General features: G+C 41.3%; 1 protein-coding gene across 4 annotated transcripts in view; it reads right to left on the bottom strand.

The window, feature by feature from the left end:
* Window positions 1-1,650: 1,650 nt before the first annotated feature.
* Window positions 1,651-20,304, bottom strand: part of PH4alphaEFB (prolyl 4-hydroxylase subunit alpha-1) — a 74,435-nt gene continuing 55,781 nt past the window's right edge. For all 4 annotated transcript variants that reach the window (XM_037435782.2, XM_037435780.2, XM_075878504.1 and 1 more), the window contains one exon: window positions 1,651-18,755. In XM_037435782.2, coding sequence (XP_037291679.1) covers window positions 18,685-18,755 — 71 coding nt within the window. In that variant the 3' untranslated portion in view covers window positions 1,651-18,684. The remainder of the gene's footprint in view (window positions 18,756-20,304) is intronic.

The raw sequence follows: 20,304 nt of genomic DNA, 5'->3' as shown, positions 1-20,304 counted from the left end.
AATGGCATATATTAAGAGCATACACCCCCAATGTTTGCTTTATAACACATGCTTGGTATGCTTTTCTTAATCTTTACCTGTTCTGGGATTTTATATCAAATCTTTCTACAATTATTACATTCATGATTCAGCACTCATTCCTTCTTCAATCAATGTTCCTTTCACTTCATCTTTGTTAATGTATGCTGTTACTTTTCACATATCAACCAACTTGTCCAACTTCCACCCTTTTTGTATTTGAAAACAGATTAAGTGTGCAAAAAGCAGATTTTCATTTTGGGTAACCAATGTGCTTGAATTCACAACATGGGCAGTTTCATCAGTCATTCTTACAGACTTGATTCATTCAACGAAAAAAAAAATTGATGACGATTTCCATACTTCACACACTCAAACTTCTTTAACTTTTCTTCCATGTTGCTGATCATTCTGAAAACTTAGCAATTTTCAAGCACCAAGGATGCATTAGGACAGAATAGTTGGTATGCCCAGTTTCCAGCTGCATAATGCCTCAATTTACTAGAGTGTCTTATTTGCAAGAGCAAACACAAGAAAATTTTGTATTTCACTGACTTTCTCTGAAGGTGTAAAAACGAATGAACAATGCAAAATATAATCACACGAATAAGGTTTTGGATGTCTCCAAAGGTTCCCTGTAATTTTCAAACATAATTGATGCCCAAAAGCAATTATAAGTTTGCATATGTTATCTTAGTTAACTATAGATAGCTGGTTATGCACACTGCAAAAGTATTTTAATTTGGCAAAGGCCACCACAAAATATGTACAACTGATGTCCTCTTAAGACAGTAAAGCACGTGACAGCGTAAAGACCAATCTAGTGACAACTTTTTTGCCAGGTTCATTTGCCATGTTTTTTAGCCCGAAAAACTTCTTGGATGCAACAAATGTACTATTATTCATTCCTGTGCTTACTTCCTCCCAGAAACATAACATGGGAGAAGAAAAGGTGGCACAAATAACTGAGAATTACGAATAGGTGAAAGGAAAGAGCGTCAATTGTTTTACCGCGTTTTAATGAACCTAACATGGGTGGAGGAAGTTTCCTTCTTGTGAATGAGCAATGGGGCATTGTACCTGCAAATGAAGGAGGCTTTGTCAAAAAAGTTGCCACAAACCTCGACTGTATGATTCTGGCAGGGGACACTCAAGTGTACATTTGCCGTGTACTTGCCCTATCGTACAACAGATCCACGAACCACTGCACAATTGTTTCACATGCAGGTCACTGTGGTAAGGCTTTCACAGTGACTGGCATGATGACTTCAAGGAATAGCTGAATATGACTTCAATTACACAACATTACTTGGTCATCCTGCTCACTGCAGTGCTGCATCTCAATTTAAAAGCTTTTTTTTTTCATTTACCATGCTATAACAAGGCAAACTACCTTAAAAAATTGGATATCAGTTTCTCTGGGAAATTCGCCATTAGGTTAGCAGTACATTATAGTTATTAAGCCACAAATTATTGTTCACAAATTTATGTACTTAAATAGACAGTAATCCAAGTGAATATTGAGTAACATGAGCTACTTGCTATGTATTCAAGGTTCAAGAGATTTAAACTACTCAGGATTGAAATTAAAGACTGAGTTCCATAAAAACATGCAAATAAGTATCTCACATGCACAATTGAAACAAAATTTATTGCAAAATCAAGGTAAGCCATGAATCATACGTATATATGCACAATTTCAATCACATGTAAAATGTTCATGAGAAAGGAACCATTATTGCTATATTTAGTCTAGTATTCTAGTAGGCACACTTCACTACACTGTGAAGAAAAACCTGAAAACCATATGCTTGCTGTGAACATGACTAAGGCACATAAAAAGTAAAATGTGAAAAAACATGGCACAGTTTACTTCATACTACAAGAAAATGACTATGCAATAGCATCAAGTGTAACTTTGGTAGCTGTAAGCATTTTGGTATAATGCTGAAATAAAAGAGCAGCATCGAATACATTGACAAGAACTACAACAAGACAGTGACTACTGCAAAGAATGGCAGGTTAGCAACAACAAAGCTTGAAAGATGAAACGAAGTTGGACCAGTACTTTTCAGTGACATGTTATGCCTCATTCTATGCTAGTCTTACCACCCATTTATCGCAAGTGGCTGAATTTGCTGATACAGCTGACGGTTACTTTGACGACTGGTTGAACTCAAAAAGCACGAAAAGGCATGCACTGGAAAAGGCGCCCCTGCAAAATACCAGCCCTAAATGCAATGAGACAACTTGAAACGAGCTTCAGCCTCCAAAAGAAGCCAACACAGAGGAACCAGCTACAAATGTTGACGGCTTACTGGCTTTACAAACCAAAGTATGTTTTCTTTTTTTTTTAAAAGTTGAAATCATGAATGATTTGAGCAGTAAGCAATGGAACAAAACACGATGAATAGTTTTACTATAAGTGAGAAATGATGACAGAAAGAGAAAGGGGGGGAGGGGACCTGCATGAACTGCACAAAACTAGGTAATCTAAGCCTGTTAGTGGAAGCTTGGAACACATTTATAATTGTTACCCAAAGTAAAGGTGTCTGTAAAGCTCAGCAAGAGTGCCAATGATTTCATTATTGAAGAATGCCAGTATCATTATATTGTGCATGTATGCCATAAGATGTGAAATCTCAAAACCCAAATGAGGCACAGATGCACAAACACAAACATACAAATAAAAAATTTCTCATTCATTTTTATTTACTGTTAAAAATCTGCTTGCAAATGGTACATTTAAGTTTAAGCATTTCATTTTGATAAGCTTTAGTTTTATTTAATATTTGTCCCACGACATACAAACTTATATTCTAATTATTAGTGCTGAAAGTAAAGTAGTGCTACCTGCTGAGAGTTCTTGAAAACTATTATAAGAAAAGTCAAAGAATTGTGAAAAAATATTCAGTCAGTTTTTGCAAACTGTTCTGACAGCAAAAACAGGATGCGATATACAAAATATGTACCTTGCTTTAAGTTTTGAACTTCTTCAAGTTGGAACAACCAAGAAACTTATAATTATACTTGTAATAAATATTACTCAACTGATGCCTGTGATATACAGAGAAGTTGTTGATTCACAAGTATGAAAACAGGCATATGCTTTATTAGCAAGCAGCCTTTATTTTGAATGCTTACAAAATTCCTAGTTCCCTTTATTCTTCATTACTCAGCCTTCAAAGCTTTGATTTCCAGTTTGGAGAAAATCCACAAGCCTCATCTGTTTCAATAATTAAGCTTCATAACATTGTCCTTCGGAACAACCTGACTTAGTCACATTGTTTATTGATTAACCTTCAACCCCTGATTTGGAAACTTGAGATGTTTATTTTGTTTGAAAGTCCTGCATGTGTGGGCATGTCTGACCGATTATTAGCGACGAGTCTTGCCTATAAGAAATTTTAATTTGGTTTTAAAGAATTGAGGTCCAATCGACATTTTCTGTGGTTTGACATAAATAGAGGCCCATGACTTTGCATAGGTCAAGCAAGGATTACGGACGTCAAAAACAATTGCAGAGTGCACACAATACCCCGACTGGCACCCACGAGAACTATTGTACGTCACCCCTCTTGCTCTGTTGTGGGGCTGCTCTCAAGGCGGTTTTGGCTGGTAACACCAGGAATGCTTTTCTTTTTTATGAGGGGGACACGCTCAAAGCACTCACTTCATTTCTTTCTTCACGGCCCATGGGTAAACCTATAAAAAAACAGTGCATTTGGCATTACCGAAGCTTGAGAGCACGTGGTCGCAGGTGCTGCCCTGCAGAGAGGCGCTAGTTTATTTGAATACTTCGGCAGGTGTTTTGAACTGACTCAGACTTGTTCTGTATTAATGATGCTAGCATTAATAATACAATGGGTTCGAGCATTTATGATTCAATTGCAGCATTACCAGACACAAGGTTACAAATTACTGTAAAAAAGTCCCAAACAAAACTTCTGCTGTCAGAGGTCCTTTAACTGACACTCGCGACTTTGTGTGCTTTCTACAGTATTTGTACAGACTGTACTATAAGACACCAAGCTTTACAGTATTGTGCAGAATATGCTTAAAAAGCATATGAAATCAATGTGCTGGTCAAGATCCAGTGAAAAATTTGAAATAGACTGTGTGTGTGCTCCATGCAAAAACAACAATTCCTAATAATAGGTTGTGCAAGTGCTGTTGAAAGGCTAATAAATAAAAAAAAACATCACAGTACAAACTAAATAAAATTGTACATGATGTTAGCTAAGCCTAATAATAATAAAAAAAAACATCCTGCATTTCTGAACATGTAAGCAGGAATGAGAAACCGTTAAAATAGTATATAAGGTTCGACCAGAAAATCAGACAACCAGACAAAAGCTACTGCTTCTTAGCTGTTGCCTCCATTTTTTTTTTAGAGCATTGTTGGGTCAACCAAGGTGCTAACCTTTTCTTGCTTCATTGCCAAGTAACTAGGAACACAGGATTGCAGTTTAAAAGATACCTCCTGTCGAATTTTTACTTTTTGTCTCGATGTCCCAACTTGCTAAAAATGTGCTATAACGCGGCACTAAAAACAATCACCAATTCAGGCTATACAGATAGACTAATACTTCAAAACATGTAAAATGTCATTTTTATCAACAACAGTACTTTAGTAATCTACGTTTATATTAAAGTAAAAATAGGATGTGGCGTGTGAATAGCACAAAACTGTGGTGCTAGCCCCATAGAATTCTAGCACTGCAGTTCTATTAGATTCTTGGAGAAAGTATCTTCTTAACATTAGCCGATATGGTTCACAAACTCGGGACATCCAAGATGTTCAGATGCCCCACTCTTCTCTAGAAGTCTATTTGCGCAGCGAGTGTGTAGCACAGGACAGATTCATAAAATCTTTCTTCTGATAATCTGTTACTATGTCATTAGAATGCTCACTGCAGTGCCACTAAACTTATTGCAACAGTTATTGTAAGAATCTGTACAATCATAATTATCAATAACCATCTCAGAGGCTGACCATTTCGTTGAGGAAACCTGGATTCACGCCTCACCACGATTACCTTTAACAACTACCAATGTCAAAATGCCATCTCTTGACAACGAAGCAGACAAACATGAATGGTTAGTAAGTTTTGTTGCCCACACACTCATGTTTCAATAGTTTCTTTAATGAGTAGTGCCTTGCTGGCTTTATATTTGATCGCACTACTTGCTCTTGCTACAGGTAAGAGAAAATGTTGCACTCATATAAATTCGTTGACTTGCTTGGATGACCATTACTTGGTCATCAAGCAAATAACACAAAATAACACTACCTCGTAGTGTTATTTTTGTGCCAAGGAAGGGCTTATTTTGGAATAAAATCATGTTTTAGTGGTTCGCATCGAGCTAGCGCACTTCAAATTACCCGTCTCAAGAAGTGGACCAACACGACTGACTCTCATCACTGTTGCCGTGCACAACGTTGCCCGGCTTTACTGCGCTAGTAGCTGCAGCTCGAAAGCAGTGGGAGCCACAGCAGCAACAACTGCCTTTGATCAATTTTCCGCTATTGGCTCTGAGATTGCAGACGTTTTTTATTCAATTGTACCTCAATAGATGGCACCACCTGTCCAGTGTAACTACGTTAAAGTTGATTTTTTGAATCACTCGTGCCATTCCCCATAGTAACGTCCGGCGGCTCTTTTTTCCATTAATCAAACAGAAACGAACAAGCAGCATTTTATTGCGTCTCTTGATGCATGGAAGGTTCTTTATTTATTGCAGCTAGATTGATTACTAGTGATTAATTGTAGGCGGTTCATCTGATGTTATCGGGATCATTTTCAGAAAGTCCTACTGTGGCACTTATGTTCTTGTGCACACTGTTGTTGATAATATTGTCGTTTTAGACGTTATACATTGAGGTTTCACTCTGACGTGAATTGTTATTTGACTTTGTCTCCTTTTAAGTTTGTGACAACATCATAACTGGCCAGCAGCTGACAAGCCAATGTGCTGATCCCATGTGATCACACCAATCATGTGGCTGTGTAATAATGCTAAGTGTGTTCCCAATTTTAGCAATCTATTTGCCTCGTTCCAGAATGACAAACCGTTGGTGGAAATTTAGCTTTGTCACATAAGTTGATGATTATTTTGACAGTATATAAGAACATAAATTTATTTTTAAAACAATTACTAGTCCAGATGACCAGAAATGCCTGCAATCCAGCCTGTGTGCTATTTCTAAATGGTGTGAAATTAAACAGTCACAAGTCAGTTGTCATTCAAATAAAAAATAAAAAACACTGTTTTAATTATATGTATCATTTTAACAACTGTCCCTAGACTGCGGCTGAAGAATATAGTATTAAGGAGATTTTTTGAGCGGAAAGGTTGTCACTAGTCTGGTGATGCACCAGCCGCAGTTCACGAGCTCGAGCCTCTGCTGTACGCTCGATGCTGCTGCCTCTGTGCCAGAGTACTTCCTCTTCTTTTCAATGGCCCCGTGGAAACAAAGGAGCCATCCTGGCGACTCATTCCTGTGCAGGCGGCGCAGAACCATGGTAATGTTTGAGTCTCTGGACGTGTACAATTTCGCGGTTGCGACGTTGCAAGCCTGACGGTGGCATAAGAAGCTCAATGAGGTAGTTTACTGCAGAAGTCTGTTCGATAATACGATATGGCCCATCGTGCTTTGGCAGAAGTTTGGAAGAGAGCCCAGATGTGCAATGCGGCACTGACAGCCACACAAGGGCACCCGGAAGAAAAACTGGAGTTGAGGTCTGGGCATCATGAATTGCTTTTTGCCGGTTTTGGTCATCGGAGATAAAACGACGAGCTAACTGGCAACATTCTTCTGCATGTCTGGCAGCGTCCAAGATCGGCAGGCACTCGGACGCATCCGGTCGATAAAGCAAAATGGTGTCAACCTGTTGTTGCTTGCATTGCCGTATTACAGGCGTGTGTAATGGATGGGAGAACTAAGTCCCAGTTAGAGTGATGAGGCATAACGTACATAGAGAGCATATCAGCGAGAGTACAATTAAAGCGCTCGGTAGCCCCATTGGTTTGAGGGTGGTAAGCAGTACATGTGCGATGTACAATAGCACACTCAGCGAGCAATTGTTCAATGACCTCGGACAAGAAGGCGCGGCCACGGTCGCTGAGAAGTTCTTGAGGGCCTCCATGATGCAACACAAAACAACATAGTAGGAAAGTGGCAACCTCCTGTGCTGTAGCCGTTTGGAGAGCAGCGATCTCAGCATAGCGCGTTAGATGGTCGATAGCAACTATTATCCACCTGTTGCCAGTCGGAGTCAATGGAAGGGGACCATAAAGATCTATTTCGGCCCGTTCGAAGGGTCGGGAATGGCATGGTAAAGGCTGCAGTTCACCGGCGGAGGCGTGGAGCAGAGATTTTTGGTGCTGACATTCGGCACAAGAGCGGATGAAGTTGTGGACGAAGGTATACATACCACGCCAGTAGTAACGGTGTCGAAGCCTTTTGTAGGTCTTGAAGACTCCTGCGTGGCCACATTGTGGGTCAGCGTGGAAAGAGGAACAGATCTGCGACCTCAGGGTTCGTGGAACGATGAGCAGCCACTTGCGTCCCTCTGGTGCGTAGTTGCGTCGATAGAAAAGCGTGTCACGTACCAAGAAGTGTGGAACTTGGCGCCGGAGCGTTCGCGTCTTTGGGAGTTTAGAAGTGTCGGAGAGATGATTGAGAAAAGACGCAGTCCACGGGTCATTGCGTTGTTTGATAGCAATGGTGTCAAAGTCAAAAGATGACAATGTGTGATCGCAAGCGGAGTCAGCTGTGGCATTCTGAGAAAGGGGGAACGGGAAAGGGCGTCGGCGTCAGCATGCTTCCGTCCTGACTGATAAACCACGTGTATGTCATAATCTTGGATTTTCAACGCCCAGCAAGCGAGGCGGCCAGATGGGTCTTCTAACGTTGAAAGCCAGCACAGCGCATGGTGGTCGGTTATGACGTCAAAAGAATGGCCATATAGATATGGGCAAAACTTTCCAAGGGCCCACACAATGGGCAAACACTCCCTTTCTGTGACGCTGTAGTTGCTCTCTACCTTGGTGAGTGTGCGACTAGCGTATGCCACGACGTATTCCGTATGCTCCGGTTTACGCTGTGCGAGCACAGCACCGAGGCCTACACCACTGGCGTCGGTGTGGATTTCAGTTGGAGCTTCAGGATTGAAATGGCGTAGAATGGGTGGCGTCGTGAGAAGCCGTCGCAAGGTGGTAAAAGCCTCGTTGCAGGTAGGGGACTACGATGATAGGTCTTTACTGTTGCCGAGGAGTTGCGTGAGAGGTGATACAATAGACACAAAGTTTCGGATGAATCGCCGGAAATACGAACACAAGCCAATAAAGCTCCGAAGTTCTTTGATAGTGGCAGGTTTAGGAAACGCCGTAACAGCTCGCAATTTCTCGGGATTCGGGAGGATGCCTTTATTGAAAACAACGTGGCCCAAAATGTTCAGTTGACGCATGGCAAATTGACATGTTTAAAGGTTTAATTGCAAACCGGCGTTGGTCAAGCAAGTGAGGACATGCTGAAGGCGACGTAAGTGTGTGTCGAAGTTAGGGGCGAAGACCACAATATCATCGTTGTAACACAAGCAGATCTTCCATTTTAGTCCACGCAAGATGTTGTCCATCATTCGTTCGAACGTTGCAGGCGCGTTGCAAAGTTCGAAGGGCATTACGGTGAATTCATATAAGCCGTCTGGCGTGACAAAAGCGGTTTTGGGGCGATCGGCCTCCGCCATGGGCACCTGCCAGTAGCCTGACCGCAAGTCTAACGAGGAAAAGAACTCTGAACCCTGTAAACAGTTCAAAGCATCGTCAATGCGCGGCAGTGGATAGACATCCTTCAGCGTGATCTTGTTCAATCGCCGGAAATTTACACAGAAACGAATAGAACCGTCTTTATTTTTGACGAGAACCACCGGAGATACCCATGGGCTCTGTGAAGGTCGAATGACGCCTCTGCGAAGCATGTCGTCTGCTTGGTCAGCAATGATCTGGCGTTCTGTAGCGGACACGCGATATGGTCGTTGTTGCAGCGGTGAATGAGACCCAGTGTCGATGTGGTGTTCTACTGCTAAGGCACGGCCGAGAGATGTTTGTGCAACGTCGAAAGAATGGCGATAGCACTCAAAGATGATGAGGAGCTGTGAACGCTGCCAAGATGTCAAATTTTCAGCGATGAATGGTTGAAATATGTCCGCCGACATTGGGTCAACCGCGGAGACGACAGCCAGTTCACAGACGGAGGTAGAAGGCACCTCATAGGGGATGGATATAATTCTGTTAGAACTGATTGTCTCGACATGGCCAAGGCACTCGTGACAAAGTAGGGATAAAGGCGATAACTCATGATTATAAATTGGCATTGTTGTTGAGCCTTCTACAAGGTCGAGAGCAGCAAAAGGCAGTGGGAGGGCTCTTCCGGCGACGAATATTGGAGATGGTGTGAAGAAGACCGTGCCGTCGAATATGGCGCTACATGAAACTGGTACGAACGCAAAAGAGCATAGAGAGATGTATGTGTCGTCATTAACGACAAGTTTAGCGGCAGACTGGGTGTCGACGAATGCTCGGTCATCCAGAGAGCAAAATTCAATCTCAGCCCGAGCGCAGTCGATTACAGCGTTATGACGCGACAAAAAGTCCCATCCCAAGATAATAGTATGGGAACACGATGAAAGAACAATGAACTCATTCGTATACAGAACATCCTGAATTGTTACGCGAGCTGTACATACTGCGGTCGGTTGAACAGGTTGAGCACTGGCTGTGCGAAGCGATAATCCGGAGAAAGGCGTCGTAACCTTACGAATTGAGTGGCAAAATCCAGCATCGATAACAGAAACAGCTGCACCGGTATCTACAAGTGCGAAAGTAGGGATATTTTCGACGAACAGATCAATAACATTGGTAGGTGACGAATGAGGACTTGGGCAAACCGAAACTTGCGCAACTCTTGCCTCAAGAACTGCTTCGTCTAGTTTTCCTCCTCGTTAGGCGCAAGCCGTCGAAGCATAGGAGAAGGCGAGCGGCGGCGTGGAGAGGGTAAGCGAAGACGACCCGACCGAGGGCGGTGGTCGTCCTGGTAGCAAGCTGGCATTGGAGTGGAGGAACCGTAATGCGCTTTGGAGTGAAGCGGGAAGAAGGGCTCACGGCGGTTTTCATCGGTGATATGCATCTGGTGGCGGCAATACCTTGCGACGTGTCCGGGGTATCGACATACGTAACATATCGGGAGATTGTCGAGGGTGCACCACGGGTTGGCTGTGTTAGTGCTGGTCCAGTGGACTGGAGGTGGGGGATGGCTCGCACGAGGCTGGAATAGAGGTGCAGGCGCCTTGCGAGTTGGCATGGCTGCAGCCGCGCCGTAGACGGGTGGAGCAGCCACAAGACGGGTGGAGCAGCTCACGGGCAGCTGGTAGGGCCTCGGCGACATCTCCATGAATGACGCAACGGAGAGGCGATGGTAAAGTTGTGGTAGGTTCTGGTGTGAAGGGCACCAAGGAAAGCTGTCGTGTGACTTCTTCGTGGACAAATGATTTTATTTCGGCTATAAGCGACGCTTGGTCATGACCATTGGTCACACTAGACAGTGATGCCAAATCGTGCGCTGGAGGATGTCTTGTCAGAGCTCGCTGCTTCCGCAATTCATCGTAGCTTTGGCACAAGCTAATTACGTCATTAACTGTGGTCAAGCTTTTTGCCAAGAGCATTTGAAAAGGGTCGTCGTTAATCCTCTTCAGGATGTGCTTACATTTTTCAGCTTCCGTCAATGCAGCGTTCACGAGTCTGCACAATCGACGACGTCTTCTATGTAACTCGTGAAAGTTTCACCCTCTTCTTGTGCGAGTAAACGCTGCTCGGCATGAAGTTTTCGGACGGCAGGTCGATCGAAGACTGCTACAATCGACGTTTTGAATTGCGGCCACATTTGGATGCCTTTCTCGTGGTTTCTAAGCCAAAGGCTGGCTACACCCGCGAGGTATAACGACACGCGTGTCAACTTGTCCGCGTCCGTCCATCTGTTCAAAGCGCTCACCCGTTCGAAAGTCGAGAGCCAATCTTCAACATTGTTGTCATCTGTTCCGCTGAAGATTGGAGGCTCCCGCTGAGAAACACTGCCTGGACAGGTGGCCGGAGGAGATGGAAGCGTCTGCTGAGCAGTGTCCGGCATAGCAGAAGGTAGCCGTCGAGAACGGAGTTCCAGGATGGTAGCGGGAAGGTATAGGGGACGGTACTCGGCACGGCTCCACCAAATATAAAGGAGATTTATTAAGCGGAAAGGTTGTTGCTAGTCTGGCGATGCACCAGCCGCAGTTCACGAGCTCGAGCCTCTGCTGCAAGCTCGATGCTGCTGCCTCTGCGCCGGAGTACTTCCTCTTCTTTACAATAGTAAATACTTAAGTGTCACAATTACAAACCGTTAAACATGGTCAAGTCACATTAATAAAACATGCTCATCTGCTTCTAGAAAGCTTGGTTGTTTTAGACATAAATTAAAAACAGCAACCTAAAAATCAAACTGTTGGCTTACAATGCTTTTATAGGACCGAAGTTGGACTATAGTAGTGTTGTTTGGGACCCACATCTAAAGAAAGATATAAGGATACTTGAGATGGTGCAGCGCAAGGCAGTTTGCTTTATCTTTAATGCTTACCACAGATATGACTCACCAACAATGATCATGACCATTAATAACATCTCTACTTCACAGTACCGAAGGGCAGTTCCCCGTCTGAAATTTCTACACTCGCTTTATTTTCGTAAATTTAGCATTTGTCCAGAAACTTACATAAGAAATTGAATTTCAAGACATACTAGGCATACACATGCTTACACTCTTGAACCTTACTTCGCAGGTACAAATCCTTTCATGAATTCTTTCTTTCCTCGGACCACCAATCAGTTGAACACGTTACCTTTTGAAGCATTCTGTGATGATGATAATCTGGTTGTTGATAACTATGTATCATTCTCTTCTTAACAATACAACACAAGCTCTCAACTGTCTTACAGTGAACTTGATTTACATTCTGTAGTTGCGATTTACGTGATCTTGCTGTCATCTCAATTCATTTATATTTATGTTCTGCGTTCAACTGCCTTATCACGTTATTATTGCTTGAAATTTCTTTGTATTACGGTTAAACTGTGAATTACATTTTATTATGCCCCCCTGCTTGGTCTTTCGACCGCAGTATATTGTAAATAAAAATAAATAAAATAAGATGATAATATTGCGTGTCATAAGGGTATTTTGGTGTCGCATTCAATTTATTTAAAAATAGCTTGACTGTACTGCCACAAGTTAAGCACCAAGTATAGGACATTATTATGCTTTGCAATAATCCCACAATATGCTCTCTGCACACAATAGAAATGCTACTATTTTAAGTGCTTCTTGATGGCTTAGTTATAAGAGTATAGTATAGTACTGGCATCATCAGACACAAGTTCCAGGTTTAAGCAGCATTACACACATGCACCATGTGACCTTACAACAGGTAAAGTGTCGTTTGACCACCTATTTTGGCACTAACACTTAATTTCTAGGGAAACATCAGTAAAAGTGTAGCACGTTAAGCAGGATCAAAACTTATTTAAAAGCTGCTTTCAAGACCGGTTGCAGTCCCTTTATGTACCTGCAGTGTTAAATATGGCACCGTTTATGGTTAAGATCAGTAACTGAGTTTTTGTTTTCTTCCAGTAGACCTCACATGAATCCTTGACATATGTTTTGAGGCTGTTTGGGGGATGAAAGTTTCAATGATTGCATTGGTACTCTCTGGCTGATCTGCGCAGTCCAGTCATAAAAAGTATCTAAGGAAACTTGACAGTGAACAAGTGCACAGATATTGGGTGAAACTAATGGCATCAATATTGTAGATACTGGAGACATTAATAAAGAACATGAGTGCAGGAAAAACACTGAGATAAAAGCTATCCGGGACCTTCAACCAGATACAGCAACACAAAAATCACAATGAAAAAGAACATTACGTCACACATTTTTTGTTTTACTTCTTGCAGTGCCTGACTGCTTTTAGAAAGCTGCCCAGATGGGTACACTGATTAGATTAGAAAAAAAAAAAGCTGACTAGAGGTATGTCAAGACTTGTAAGGACAACACATCACAACTAGAGTATAATATGGCTGTCGTACTTCACAAGCGGAAACAAGCCATTCAAGACATTCTAATATGGCTTGCTTCTCACAAGTTTCACAAAGTTGAAAAAAAAAAAGTAAAATATAACTGTGCTTTTGAAGCTCTCAATCTAGTAAAGAAAAAAAAAATGAAAACAATAAGCTGCTTATTATATGCCTAGCACAAATGCAACCCAAACATGAGAAAAAAAAAATCCACAGGTAATAACAGCACTGAACTAAAAGAAATTGCCTCTACAACAGCATAGTTCCAGTACTATCACTGACAGCAGGTAATTCCAGCAGAACCTCATCGTACAAGCTTGAAGAAAACGAATAGATCAAAATATATTTATACACAACACACAACAAATACACATGTAGACGGGAGAGACAGACAGAAAGAGCTTGGCTATTGCTAATTGCACTGTTATCTTCTAATACCTTTGGACTCATTTACGGTTACCACAAGCAAACTTACATCTGAAAGTGTTTACTCAATGGTCTCCTTGACAGCATTTCTTGCGCATAAACAATGAGGAAGTGAACAGCAAGAATTCCTTGCTCAATGCATTGTGTGAACTTACGTTATGATATAAATTAGTTCAGCACTTTTGGTTTAAACCAGGGGTCAACAACACGCGACCCACAGCACAGTATTATGCTGCCGCCGACAGGATATCAGATCCGCCTCCCTCACTTTATGTAACCGATGAAACCTCCACGAATTTTTCAGTCTGTCAGTGAACAACCTTGATGTAGACATCTTTGCGAGGTGACTAAGAAAGTTGAGCACCGAAATTTGCATAGAAATAGACCTTTTTATTCTATTTTATGTTGATAAACTGCAACCTCATGACAATCGTGATGATTAAACCAAAGAAGGAGAAAAAAGTGCCAGCTATGTCAATATTTTTTAAAGAAATTCTGCTATAATTCCAAACTATCAATGAGAACAAAATTATTTCAGAAATAGCACTCAGTGTTGTGCCTACACTGTATTATATTTAACATTTCGTGTCTGCAGATGCATAGTGCTGGAAAGTCTGGTTCTGTCTACGCTCAAATATGAGAATTCCTTAGCTAATTCATTGCCACATCACCACATGATACTGCACACCTCCCTACAAATGGCTTCTCGTATACTTCGGTATTCCATGTGTTGGATGCAACCACTGTTGAGCAACATGCTACCCTTAGGTAGCAGGCTAGCAAGTGCATGAGTACAAAGTTATTTACTTTCTCTCTAGCCTCACACAACACCAGAGGGTTCATACTGCTGTGCAAATAAAAATTATTATGATTTTTGCTATTATTATAATTATATTTTTTATTATTATGCACAATCACACAACATATTCGGTATCAACTAGTACACTAGATTTTCAAACACGTACACTGACACAGAAAAGAAGGCAAGCCTGATGCAAAAAACTTACTGCCGAAGAAGAGCCTATGAAAGATAGTTTATAAATGTACAGTGAAACATTCTGAGTTTTTATGCAAAACTAGAAATTTCAAGAAGTGTACCATATTTTGGAAAAAATAAATACCAAAGGCACTCTAACCTGGATATACACAGTTATGAATCACAATATAGTATTTCACTACCTTGAAAATTTTGTCGAAACTCGATTGAATGAAATCCGATTTTACGAAGTTTGCGATCTAATAAAAAAATTTCCATTTCCTGGCAAACACCCATAGGGTACAGTGTTGCCATCAACTGTAATTAACCAACTAATTTGGCCACTAAAAAATCAATTCACTAAAGCTTTTCCTGAAACAATAGCATTAAGAAAGAGTAGTTTCTTTTATTTTGGCAGAGATGGGCTTTTCTTTGAGCATGCACTCTAATGCTGCCACATTTAAACATCTAGGTGCCATAGTTATGACCCTAGTGTTGCTTTCACGAGGCTGTAAGGTGTGCCAATGCATGGAACAACGGACTTGGCAGCCAGTAGCATTCTTTCGTACCATATGGTGCTAGAGGCAACAGTGATTGCTTTGGTTATTTCATAGTTCATGCGATGAATACCACTGATTATCACCTTCTACCTTTCTTTCTTGTCTAGCTGACACAGTCACTGCATGTGTTCACTACATCATGGCATAACAGAAGTGGTCATAGATGGCAGCTATGAGACCAGCTACCTGGCCTGCACGGCAGCGGCATGGTGTCCTTTATGTCAGGATCACCATTGGGCTGCCTGCCCTCAGGCTGCCCTCGCGAACTTTTCAGATATGCAGGCATGAGTTTCTAACAAAAACAATGCATTGGTACCTGTTGGGTGCTGCTGTGTAATAATTTCAGATATCGAAAAATTGAAAATTTCCTTTCCCAATTTTATGAAACTCTCGATTTAATCAAATTTTAGTATATATACTATTTATTTAGATTGAATTTTAACTGTATATATAAGACTGTGCCGCCGTTACTGAGTTTTTACAAATAATAAGTCAAAAGAGGACTACATATGACACTTAAAGTAATTGCTGAAAGCCTGGTCGCCTCATGTAGCCAAGTTCTATTTACGTGTGAGACCCAAACACACAAAAAATTCTCAACTTCTACAATGGATAAAGCTTGAAATTGTGAAAGAAATCATGAAAGATACCTAAGAAAAGCTGTGTAACTCTTGTGAAACTGTTATGTGAGCATTACCTTTTCGATATTCCCCTTTAGGTAAACACATGAGAACCCCACTACTAATATGTTTCTTAGAGAACCACAAAGAAAACTGCACTTAACAGGAAAATGTAACATCTAGTCATGTTTGTGGCAGTGCTAAGGCAGGCTTCTTTCACATCAAATTCTACTTGAAGATGGATAGAAAAAGAATGAATTCTTCAAAACCAGTTAAATAATGGTTGGCATAATTGTCGGGTAGTTAAAACAAACATTAAACACATTTAAAATGGTCGCAGGTATGAATCACACTAACTTCAATTTTTTAGTTTTTTTCTGCTTCGGTCAAATATTAGCCAACAGCAGCCCTTTCTACAAGTATTTGCAGCTTTTTCTCAGTTTCTGAACAGCTAGATACATTAAACCAAGAGCAAAGGCGGGTATCTAAGATTATGACTAAATCCATTAACTTTGTTTAAAGTGACTGCTTGTTTCTTCATTCATTTTCTCTTCACATTGATGTTGTGGGCAGAGGCAACAATGTGCAAAACGCTCCGTAACTCCAATGTCTTGGGGTCACGACAATGAAAAGCATAATCAAGATAGATCATGCGAGCCCTTGTTCATTCCACAGCTTGCTCGTTATACGTACTGATGTTATGTTGGTGGTGTGTCACTGCTGTTTTTGAATGTAACAACTGGAAAGAGAAACCAAAAATTGAAAGCCACATATCCAGATAACTCTTCGTGAAGCAAACAGGAACGACATCTCAGAGCATAGGAGCTCGAAAAACATAACAAACAAGTATGTATCAATGAGGTTCTGCTGTGCACATGCTGCTGTACAGAACTGTGGGACACAGTGCCACGATTATCTAGTACGTTACAGGTGACAAGGTTTACATTTTGAAACAGTTAAAATCCTCAAAGGATTGAGCTCTGCGGTATTTGCATTCCTCCCCACTAGCCATGTCGCTTGCTCAAATATTGTGCAAATCGTATTTTGCTACAGAATAAGAAGTGAATTCAAGTCAACTAAACAAAAAAAGACGTAGCATCAAAGGTAATGACAAACCAGCACAATCAAACAAGGAGAAGCGGTGAGGCATGTGGCTTGTGTAGGTCAATGTGAGAAACTTGAAAACACTGGGCAATGTCTGCACATATAACTGGAATACAAATGAGCATGACCACCATGCTGCTTGACAAGACAATTTGCGATGCCACGACAAGTGACATCTGGCATTACGCTTCATAACTTTTGAGAGTTTATATCAATTGAAACAGCTGCGCATGGCGATTTTCCCTCCGCTCGAGTCCATATAGATCCTATAAGTTCGTTGTGTCTGGGGGCTGAATAGATCAATGACAGGTGGAAAATTTTCTTCTCTGTACTAAACTGCATCAGTCCAAAATGTTAATTGAAAAATCCTCCTCCACCATGCCATAAACACACATTCACACGGCAAAGCACAAAATGCTCATGATCTGCTGTGCAGTCTAAAACAAGCACTGCCCTTAAAATGTTCTTGGCAGTGGTGGATGCATGGTCAGAACTGATGTCACGAGCAACCTGTCGATTGGAACATCATGACCAATCATCAGCGCAGTCCCTAGAGCACCTAAGTGTGAAGGCTATACATATATGCAGCCTTGAATGCTGCAGCTAGACTGCTTTTCAGAATACGGACCATATTCTAGTAAGTGAATGCAGCCTCTGCACTTCGTGATCTCAGCTCTGTCAATGCGACAGTGCACTAAATAGTCACACCATAAACACATACAGTTTCTAGGCTCTAGGTCTTATTTACTGAGGTCTTAAATCTTACTTTGGCATAGCCTTCCTACTTTTTAAAAATATTCTGATTGATTAACTATAGAATTAAATATCATTTGACATTCTGTGATGTGCTTGAAAAAATGGCTGTCTGAAACTAGAGTTGATGAAGCTGTTGCTTGACATTTTTGCGGCTTCATTTTATCACCTCGAACACATTCTACCACACCCAATGCAGCACATACAGTGCCCACAATACTCTGCAAGTTGGCATGGTCACACTACATCTTAATTTGCATAATTGCTATACTGCTTTACCTGTAAACACAGTTAGCTATCCTCTCTAATTACCTCCCAATGCTGGCTTGGATTAGAAGCAAAAAAGTTGGCAAAAGTATGCAGTGGTCTGAAATGAAAAAAAAAAAAAGGCAACTACTTATCAGTATTACTAGGCCAATTGAAGCATGTCTCTCTAGTAGCACTAAAATTTAGCCCAATAAAGTTTAGATCATTGCGATTCCAGAATTGTTGGCAATTTATAAAACACATAAGCACATATTAAAGGCTAAGAGAGTTGTTCTTTGCACAACAGCACATAGTGGTATAAAAGTTCATGTTAAGAACTACATGAGCATTACAGGGCCTCTTTACGTATATGGTATAACAAAACTTGCCCTCCTTTGTAAGTAATCAGGCATGTATTGTCTCCTGACAAAGCTCATGGCATAAATGCAATTACACGTTTCTAAAAGACAGAAATACAAAGATAAAATATTTTACCGAGTTGGGACCTTTTTGTTCGTGATATTGTGGCCAGCACAATAAATCTGCAGGATAAAGAACAATGCAAGATGTAAGCTAAAGGCTTGACAACAAACAAGCTACAATGCTGGATGGCAAAAGCTGCACAATGTCAAGAGTATTCAAGGGCTTTGACAGTAGGTGTCAACATTGAGGTGTCAAGGCACAGAGTTGTATGTTGTTCCCTATGAAGAGTAACCGCTTAGCTTGTCTAGAGCCAACTTGTTGCAGAGTGGCAGGGACAGAAGTCGGTGCTCCACATGATGCACTGCCATTGCTACACTTGGGCTTGAGTTGTACGTCACTGGTTGATGCGTGTGCCACATGGCCTAAGAAATTCTTGACCTCGTTCATGGAACCATTTGTTCGAGACTAAAAAGAGAATGGACAAGAAATGAGTAGACATGTAAGAGTAAGCAGCAGGCAGAAACAGCTGAGTCTAATGTATTCTGCACCAGTAATACTTTTTTATTTTAGGCTAAAATAAGACACAACTTGTTACGTGACATCCCAAATGTTCTCCAAGATTTTTTACCAACTCAGTAAGATAGTACAGTTCCTAGATACCATATCATCGACTTCCCTTGAAGTGGCACTGCATGCCGTAACAAAGAATTACCAATTTAGAATCAACAGGAACACAATTGGCCCCGTATCTGCACGTAATCTGCAAATGTTGTCGAAAAACGATAGTCTTGCGTGTGGAGATAATGAACAATTAATTTGATGTTCTATGCAAGAAAATTGGTGAATGGTGTTTTGGGGGCACTGCGTTAGAGTGCCTTGAGTGTGCAGCAGAGGCGATTGAGCACATCGTCATGTTACACGTGAGACGTGAGTGCCACCTGGCAGTCTTCTTGCAAAACAAAGCGCGTGGCTCTGAGATGGGTGTGCACGCCCGTCTCAGAGATGATTGCAAGGCGACGGGTAGGTGCCACCACCATCGCGTCTTAGCAAAGGGTTGGAAACACTCACCTTTTCGTGCAAGCATTACATGGTCAGCACAGCGTGATAAGCACTACGGTCCTTAAAATGATTTATGTATGCATTTTCTACTAAAGAAGCACATGCAGAATATACACGTGTTGTTATGGTGCCCCAGACTTGCACAATAATTGCTTATTAATTGACAATTCCACAAGTATGAACGCTAAACCTTGAGCAACATTGGTGGGCGCTGCGGATGGGGTTGGCCGTTTCAAGTACCCAGTGCCGTTGAGAGTAGACAAACAGACAAATGTACATATAGATAGACAGACCAAAATTTTTGCGTCGAAGGTCCCCAAGAAAGACTATCGTCTTTAAAAAACTGGCCTGGCCTTAGAAAGAAGTTGTACTGGAACAAAAATAATTTGTTATTTGCAAATTTTGTTAGATCAAGGTTTTTATGTTGCAGCAGAAAAAAAAAACCAAAAAAATAACCCTGTCGCTTCCTAGGCAATAATACTTTCTAGCGTTTTACGTGTCAAAAGCACAATATGGTTATATTAGATACAACATTTGATGAGAACGAACAGACAATCAAGCTAAGGAAAGTATAGGGGATATTATTTGTAGTAATCATGATATAAATGAGATGAAACTAATGTGGATAAAAACCTAATAGCCTCTGGCAAGGGTTGAACTTGCAAAATTTGAATAACGCATCCAATACTCTACCAACTGAGCTATGGCAGCTGTCATCCCACCATCCCCTTTATGGGGTACACTATAGCATCATTATAGTTATAGTGTCTGTCCTTCCTGAATGTTTCATCTTTCTTTGTGCTAGTAAATTTATCTTGGAACATGTTGTTATGGGGAGTATTTATTTAGGGGTCATGAGTTGGTACGAGAGTGAAATAACAGTGCACAGGGTGCACAGAATGCCAGTCAACAGGGCCAGACTGAGCCCGACAATACCAATGTCAGCTTCTTCTTT

The sequence above is a fragment of the Rhipicephalus microplus genome, chromosome X (assembly GCF_043290135.1).
Source record: "Rhipicephalus microplus isolate Deutch F79 chromosome X, USDA_Rmic, whole genome shotgun sequence".
Taxonomy (NCBI): Eukaryota; Metazoa; Arthropoda; class Arachnida; order Ixodida; family Ixodidae; genus Rhipicephalus; species Rhipicephalus microplus.
The sequence above is the reverse complement of the archived record's forward strand: the minus strand, read 5'-3'. Positions and strand labels throughout refer to the sequence as shown.